This window comes from Strix uralensis, chromosome Z, assembly GCF_047716275.1.
Source record: "Strix uralensis isolate ZFMK-TIS-50842 chromosome Z, bStrUra1, whole genome shotgun sequence".
NCBI lineage: Eukaryota > Metazoa > Chordata > Aves > Strigiformes > Strigidae > Strix > Strix uralensis.
In genome coordinates this window covers 65,009,137-65,018,082 of record NC_134012.1, presented here as the reverse complement: position 1 = coordinate 65,018,082, position 8,946 = coordinate 65,009,137, and the positions used below count along the sequence as shown (strand labels likewise).

The 8,946-nt window shown below is 43.0% G+C and overlaps 1 protein-coding gene across 1 annotated transcript in view; it reads right to left on the bottom strand.

Moving 5' to 3' along the window:
- Nucleotides 1–2,411: 2,411 nt before the first annotated feature.
- Nucleotides 2,412–8,946, bottom strand: part of LOC141937449 (neuronal acetylcholine receptor subunit alpha-7-like) — a 54,853-nt gene continuing 48,318 nt past the window's right edge. The window contains exons 9-10 of the mRNA XM_074855092.1: nucleotides 4,804–4,907; nucleotides 2,412–2,507 (exon numbers count right to left, since the gene is read on the bottom strand). Coding sequence (XP_074711193.1) covers nucleotides 4,892–4,907 — 16 coding nt within the window. The 3' untranslated portion in view covers nucleotides 2,412–2,507; nucleotides 4,804–4,891. The remainder of the gene's footprint in view (nucleotides 2,508–4,803; nucleotides 4,908–8,946) is intronic.

Sequence of the window (8,946 nt, the reverse complement as noted above, 5' to 3'; positions counted from 1 at the left end):
CCACAGGTGGAAATAATAATTGTAAAAGCCAAACTCAATAATTAGTGGAAGATGGTCAGAAAATCTTTAAATTCTGCAGTGCAAGCTTTTCTGTGTCACAGCCCTGTGTCATTTTCTGTGAGCCTGTCTCCCACTAATGGATCTTTTATTCTTCATCCTGAAAGACTTTTCCTGTGATTCATACTATCCTGCTTTCATTGGAGTCTTTATATATTTCATTATTTCCTCCATGGTCACAATAGATAAATAGAAAACTATAATGTAACAGCATAAAATATTGATCCTGCATTTGATTGAACTTTCTCAATTACAATGTTCTCTGACTGCTTACAGACACAAAATGTGACATTACAGAACAAAGTAAAGGTCTTAATTTCTAGCAGTATGTCAACAGTGTTAGTGGCAAAGGGAAGAGAGAAATTAATTCTCCAGTGCCATGACATTCCAAAATACTAAGCCAGACAAACTTTCTTATTAGAAAATGATAATGTATCTGCCTTAGCTCTAGAAGGAGATGTGAGGTGAAAAAGCTCTGTTCTACAGGAATGCTACTTTTTCTTTCAAGAGAAAGTGCTTACTCTGTAGGCAAATTACATTTATAAATACAGCCAAACCCATTTCCCATAGAAAAATAAATACACGGAAGAAAGCAACATAGCTTTTAATTTGTTTTAACTTCCAAATGCCCTGTTTCCTTAAAAACCACAGACACTCAGTCATCAGTCTGTTCTTGTCATACCAATTAATTCAGGAGACAGCAGCAGCATAGGGCTTTCTGCAAAAGAGCCTGGGCACAATAGTATGATTCTATGTTCTCACCTGCCTTATCATATCTGGGTTTCTGTGGAGGAAGAACACAGGTACAGCAGCCCCCAGAGGTCAACAGCCTAACCCTGCTGTGACCCTCTCCTCCAAGGTCCTCCCTTAACCATAATACGGCTGTACTGCTAGCTCCCATCACAGCCACCTGCTTGGCCTACTCTGGAAGGGAGAGTTTCTATTTAAAGCTCTCCTGATAAGGGGAATCAGCACCTGAGCAAATCTGCATGTCCAGGTTTAAAGCATATCAAAAGAAAAGCTTGAAACCTAATGAACCTGATTTAGGCACAGAAAATAGCCTGAGTGCTCCTGCCTTTTCCCACAAAATCCTTTCTTCTCTCTGGGCTTGGTCTCTCCATATCTCTCGCCTATGCAACAGTCTTGTTTGTCAGCAGAGGTAGGCCATTGGAGCTGTAACCCATGCCTGACGTTTTCCACTCCCAAACTGCTCCTTAGCTGGACCTTCTTTAGTGCTCTTTTTCAAGCTACCTCAGCAGGCATTATCAAAAGTATCAAGTAGCCAGCAGCTCTCAATTCTCAGTTGAGTAGCAAACAAATACTGTGACTGAAAACCTCAGATTTAAACTTCTCTCTTGGAAAAAATTGTCTTTAGTAAGTCATCAAAGATAATAGAAAGGAAGGCACAGTTCTCAACAGTGGAATAAGGGAAGAAGTGAGCACCTACAGAAAGGCTACATACTAACATGCACATCTCCTTCTTCTGGTTCAAAGGCCAAGCATAGAGCCCTTGACAGGCAGGGAAAAGAAGCTGCTCAACTTTAAATAGTTTGGAAAGCAGGTGTTCAGGCAATGTAGTCAGCTCCCACATAAATCCACTGCCTTCCTCTGCAATTTACTCCAGCAACTAATTCCATTTAAGCAGGAGGTGAGAACAATCCTGTAATCCAATTAATCAGGGTTAAAGCTTTGCAATAAACTAATGTCTGGCTCTGCCAGAATGAGAAGAGTGTGGGGAGTAAGTAGATGGTAGGGACATTTGCTGGGATTGGGATTGCAGAGAACAAATTTCAGGTAAGCAATTACCTTCTTTCTGCAGATGGCTTAGATTCCTCTTTTATATTGAGCAAAAAATCTTTCAGGGTGCCAGGTGAACATAAAAAAAAAATTAAAATGGAGGCTTTCCCATGAACCTGAGCCTTGCCTGTGCCTTGGAGAGGACTAATGACCACTTTTGTGGGGTCAGCCTCTTCTCTACAAACATGGCATTCATCTTTTTTCTCTTGAGATCCCTGTCAGCTTGCCTGGTCTACAGCTTTCACAGTCTATCTCTGCACTTTTCAGTAATGCTTTCCACAGTCTTTGTTTCCTGATGGCATTTTTTTAATGTATGCCGGTTCAGCTGTCAGGGCATTGAACAAGGTTCCTTAACAGTAAGAATTCATTGCATGCTGTGTTTCTAGACAAGAGAGGAAGAGACTGATAGCAAGAATTGACTTGCAGGGCCTACGAGCAGATTTAACATGAGCTATTGTGTCTAGGCTCCTCAAAAAGCAGATGAAACAATAAAAACCCCATGTGAGCTGTTACGCTACTGTATACCCTGTCCATGTAGACATGTGAAGCATATTTACCCAGATTTGTACCTTCAGGTCTTGCTTACATGCAGGTTCATCCAGAATTTGTATGCTCTGCTGTCTTGAAAGTAAGATGATTCTAAATTATAAGCACTTTAATAAATAATTGTTAGTAAGCTTAATTGCTACTGGACTTTTTTTTTAATCTGCATTGATGCTGCAGTTTATTTTAGAGAGGCTAAATTAGAAAGCTGTTCTGTACTCAGGCTGACATTGATAACCATGTGACATTCAACATCATGCCAGGATAATTGACTAGCATGACAAATGTGATGAATGCGATACCAGAGGATGCTGTGCAACAGGCTTCTCTGAAACCAGGGTGGGTATATAGTTGACTGTGACTATTTGTATCTGCTTTTACTTTCATTCCTTTTCTTTTTCTAAGTACAAAGCACACCTTGCTTATTCTAAAATCTGTTTTTAGGAAAAGGAGAAAGAAAAACAAAAAAAGCATACTTTCCTTTAACCTGAAACTAAAGGAAACACATTCCTCCTGAAAGCCAGCTGGCATTGGTGCTAGACCTCATTGGGTTAGCAGTCTGCTGCTGTGAAGAGGGTCCACATGCTAATGCACTGAGAAGTGATCAGATTGTTGTAAAAGGATAAAAAAGCAAAAATTTACCAAATGACAAAACCCAATATTTCTCACGTGATTTGCAGCTCAGAAGTTTTCTTCTGAGGAAGATCAGGATCATACTATGTAACCAAACAATTAGCGGTTAGAATAATAGTCAAAACAGATAATTAACTCTGAAACAATCCGCTATTGTATATGCATGTCAAAAAGCAGGAGCCTAGGTAGGATTAATGGGAAGTAGAGATAGTGAACTGCAATAAACTGCCCATGTCTGCCAACTTATGAAGAAACGAGGTAGAATGTAATTCCGGCAGGGAGAGATCATGATCACCAACCCATGGACCACTGACTCTAATTACACCTGCAACCCAAAAGAAGTAGGCAGAGATGGCAAACTATGCATGCATACTAATTTACATGCTAAGTGTAGAGATTATAACTAATCACTTAATAGATATGTATCAGTGTATTGAGTATGCATAAATTGTGTGTATAAATAATTGTAGTTTTGGGGACCATGAGATGCTGTCTTGGGACAGGCACCCATGCATTCACATCCACATAAAAACCACAAATATCTCAACTCTGTATGTAATTGGCTCTTTGCATACCAGGTAAAGAACCTGGAAAAACAAGATAGCAGGAGACAAAACTGTTTTTCCACACAGATAAGTGGATCTGGCTTCAGCAGAAGGCAGATTTACAAGCCAGGGAAGTCCAGGGGTCCAGAATTCCAACAGCATTGGCTTTCTGTTTCTGCTGGTGGTACAGTAGGAGTGAGCTTCAAGCTTTGGGAAGTTTGAGAAGCTTCAAGCTGGGCTCAGTACTCCACACCATCACTACACTGAGGTATTGGGATTCTTGATCTTCCAGCAACTCAGGGATCCAGCTCATAACTGGAACAGTTCCAAGACAGAAGTAAATTAGCTTCACCTCCTGTCTTTGTTTTGGGAGATTACAGCTGTCATGAGCTGCAGTGAGAACCTCTGTAAGGGAACAAAACAGACTAACTGCTCAGCAGAGACCAATAAGTGTTTAGTGCTTTGAAATGTCACATTTTATCAATACTGGTGTCTGCTGAATAAGAAACCAAGGGTGTTGCCCATGGGGCAAGGTTACTCTGCCATGACTCAACCATTCCATTCACAGAATCACAGAATCATCTGGATTGGAAAAGACCTTGAAGATCATCTAGTCAAACCATTAACCTAACATTGACAGTTTCCAGCTACACCATATCCCTAAGCACTATGTCGACCCAACTCTTAAACACCTCCAGGGATGGGGACTCCACCACCTCCCTGGGCAGCCCATTCCAACATATAACAACACCCTGTAAAGAAATGCTTCCTAATATCCAGTCTAAACCTTCCCTGGTGCAACTTGAGGCCATTACCTCTTGTCCTATCACTTATTACTTGGTTGAAGAGACTCATCCCCATCTCTCTGCAACCTCCTGTCAGGTAGTTGTAGAGGGTGATGAGGTCTCCCTTCAGCCTCCTCTTCTCCACACTAAACAACCCCAGTTCCCTCAGCCATTCCTCGTATGACATGTATGTTTATAAGTTTATATGTTTGTAAGTTTAATTGAAAACCCAAATAATAGATATTGTTTTGAACAGAAAACCAAGTTTAGTATGTATATTGTTGCCCTCCAAGAGCAAATGTCTCAAACATACTGTCTGTTGCTGACTCTTCAGATTAATGGAGAGCAACTTCTGTTCATCTTCTGTAACTAGTTTACTATAGCTTTTAGGTAATTTTTTTCTTTCAGTAGCTTGTGGAATATTTACCACCAAAGCTGCTTACCTATCTGGGCATGTTTCCTGCTTGTGGGCCATGATGGTGAAACCGCAGAACTGTTACCACCACAGACAGACCAATGATGACCATGATGCTAGCGAAATACTGAGCTGCAAGTAAAAGGACTTGGTTAGGAGGGGAAAAACAAACAAAAGGAAAATAATATTCCCTGGCCATGCCTTGAGATCTACATTTGAGAAGCACTGTATCACATGCAAACATCATTTTCTCTGGTTTTCCACACTAGAGCATTTGAGGCCTTTGAGGTTTTCAGCTCCCTCTTCTCCAGTAAGGGAAGGGCTAGAACCAGAAAGGCATAAACTGCTTGGTTTTTACTCTCAGAGAGGAATGTGGGGCCCCCGCTAAGGACCAGCTCCTTGCCTGCTCCCAGGACAGCAAGAAGCTGAGCTGACCAGACCCACTTAACACCAGCATCCCCAATCCTGGGCCACCCCATGGTACCAGAAGAAGTGCTGGAGGAAAATGCTCTCCTCATGGTGTCACTGAACCTCCTCAGAAAGTGTCAGCTGACCCCCTCCCTCACCCCACCACTGCTCACAAGGGCTTAGACATATTTTTCAGCACCCTCCTCAGCCCTCAGGACCACTTCTTTTGGTTCATACGAAAGCACACTACACACTTGCTGAGTGCTAAATTCAAGCCTGCCATACAGGGAAAAGATCCTGACAGCCAGAACTGAGACTTGAAATTGTATCCTCTAAGTGGCAGTACAGCTTCCTCATGCCAGGAGTGATGTTGATGCACTGGAGTGTGAAACGGAATTACCCACTGGGCTAATGACATTTGAAGACTTCTGTGGCAAAATACCAGAGAGCATTACTGTTGGCTGATACAATGGGGTGAGGTGGGAGAGCATATGTCACTACCCCAGACTGCAGCCCCCTCCCACTCCCAGCCTTCTCTCCTGCAGCTTGCAAGGAAAGCCAAAAATTCTATACAAGCTCCAAGGTAAGTTTTGTTCCAGCTCTGTTTCTTAATACTGATTCCCACTGCCTCAGCAGCTAAAAGCTTGTTCATATTAATGAAGTACTCAGGCCTTCTTGAAACCAATTTTGCAATTGCTTCAAGAGGCAGGCATGGCTTTCCATTGTGTGATGGTTTAGTCCCTGCTGGGGTCTGAGACCACGCGGTCGCTGCCCCTCCCCCACAGAGGGAGTGAAATACAAAGCCCCGGGGCTGAGATAAGGAGAGGTTTAATATAACAGTGCAACAGCAACACAACAAACAATAACAGTAATAACAATGAGCAGAGCAAGGTATGTACCGATACAGCAGTGAGAGGACCGGCTGCGCCAACCCACGCGCTCACCAGTTCTTCCCGCACTTGGGCGCCCGGACTTGACGTCAGCATGGTATATGAATAACCCGGCTAGAACTTCAACTGCTGGGGAAACTTAACCCTATCCTGGCTAAACCAGGACACATTGCAAAATGAATTATGCAGCTGGATTAGAAGAATAGTCAGGAGGGTAAGGTGAACTGAAAAACCTCTGTTCCACTTACTCATGAAAGAACAGAGTCAACAGCCAGGCAGAAGCAGAGCAAACCAGGAACTGAGGTTTCAGGGAAGCTGACTGATCTGATACCAGTATGCTCCATGTAACAGAAAAACAGCAATGTTGATATTGGTGATTTAATTCCTGCCATAAGTCAGTAACTTTCATAAATTCTATGCATTCTGATGCCATCATACTTCAAACGCCTGAAGTAATCTACAATGGCTTTGGCTAGGATTTTTCACAGGTGCTTGGAAAATTAGTCACCTGGTTGAACTTGGAAATGACTTGGTATTATCTGACTCAAGATCCCAGCTGATAATTAGCAGAGGAATTCACAGGTTTTTGTGCTGTAGACCCAGGAACAGAGGTCAGGAAACAGCTCCAGAGAACTGCTAGTGAACAGAGAAAACAGTTCTCTCAGCAACAGACTGGGAACTGTAGGGGGCCTGTGGACCCATAAAGAAAGATGTTTTATGTTTTTCACTGTTTGTAAGCCAAAATGTCTTGCTAACAATTTTTTTTTTCCCTCTTTGTCTTGCTTTTCATCTTGCTAAGCATTATTTTACTGAGAATAAATTAGGTCAGTGTCAATGTGGCTTCTAGAATGTGCAGACACAGCTGAAGGTTAGTGCTTTTGTGAAGAAGAAATGAGTTTGAAGATAAGACAGTAATAAATAAGACAGCTGGGGCCTATTCTTGAAGATAACAGGAACAAGGTCAGGACAAATTAAAACAAACCAGCTCAAGATACAATACAGCTGTACAACACCTCCTAAACAGACCTTTGTGAGCATGTGTGAACACTGAGGTCAATCAGCAGAAACGGTGAGGAAGGCTACCAACGACCACCAGGGACCCCTTGAGACCACCACTCAGCAAGAAAGTGAGTGCGTAATTAGGATGCAGATACTGTAATTAGTTCCAGGAAATCTAATGCATATGTAACTCATTTCTTGGAAAAGTTATTAATAGGTATAATCTCACAGTACATTAGCTGCCACTTATAGATATGGGGTGTGCTCACCTTTGCAAAACTATTTACATGTGTGCCTAGCACTGCAATAAAGAATGCCTGCTTTCTAAAACTCCAAAACGAGTCTTAGAGAGTTTCTCTGCTGGCTTTTATGGTAACATGTTAATAGGCAAGGAAGATGGTTCAGTGTGCACCATCTGCATTTTGAGGGGGACTCTCCTGTTCCAGGTACAGTGATGTTTTCAGTTGGAAAGTAAGGATGGAAGAAAAAAGGCATGGTATTTCAGTCCTATGATCAGTATCAGGCAATCAAATGTCACAAGATATTTGTGAAATGAAAACTGGTGGGTAGATTATGCAGTCCAGGTAGGTTCAGGTGCTGAATTAATTTCAGGGGAAAAAAAACCCCAAAGCCCTGGAGCAGCTCAGACCTGCTTTGCCCTGAAGAACCAGCAGTGAAAGGGGAAGAAGGAAGTAGCAATGGCTGGCACACCTGTTGCATTAGCCTTTCACATCTCTAGTTGGCTCTGTGATGAAGGCTGTTGCTTCCTTTCCTGTGGCAAGACAAGGTAGATTTGATAGCCTTGGTCACAAAGGAATTCCTAGGTCTCCTGCCCGTAGGTCTCTGATTGGAAACATGACTTTGTGCTTGCAATTCAACTCTACATTGAGGCAGAGCCAGAGGTAGGGTAGACCTAGCTGGGCCTGAGTTCAGTGATGGTTCACTAGTAAGGGAAGGAAAGACCCCAGAACTGAGTGGGTACGAGGGAAAATGGTGCTGGTTCTGAAACGGTATCCATACTCCCTCAACATTTTCTGATCTTTCCTTCAGGGTTTAATCCTACTTCCTCTCTCTCCTGGCACCAAAAAACCATGGTCCTCCTGCAGCAGTCAGGACAACTGGTGGGGAAGACTCATGTGCTGTCTCCCATGCACCTCCCTAAAAACATGGCTTAACCCTCCTCCAGTCTGTTGGCTTAGCATCTCTGTTGCTGGCAGTCTTTAGCCCTCACACCACCCAGATCAAACCCATCACTGGTGAAAGCTACAAGCGCTGCTGTCCCTTTTCACCTCTAGCAGCGCTCTGATATGACCATGACTTGACCTTCTTCAGCAACCCTGTGAGCAGAGGAGCCTAGCTGCTGAAAGGATTGGGCTACAATGTGCATAGATAACTCCTTGGAGCTATGGGACTGCAGTCTTCACTTACCCTACTCTAGGCCCACAGAATCATAAATTAGTGAACTCTATTCTTGGGCCTTCACTGATGTTGCTGAGCACAGAAATAGGATGCTCTCCTGTGAGATGCAGCACGGAAGATAAGCAGTGGAGTGAGAACTGAGCTTTGGTCTCCCAAGCAGCAGCTACAGCCCAGTCACCAGACTTTTTCTGACAGTATTTTAGGGTCCATCCTAAAGCCTACAAGCACTTATGCAGTTAGGGCTTTGAAGCTGCCGGTCCTACAAAATACTATGCTGACGTGTGTCTGCTGGCAGGGATAAATGCAAATCTGATTTTACAAAGAAGTTCAGCCCCTTTAATTTAAAATGCAGAAGGGAAATGCTCAGCAAGTCTCAATGAGCATCTCTCTGTATCCTACTTAAGAGTTCCTGGTAGATTGTCCCTGGTATGGATGAGTCAGCTTGGAGTCTTTAA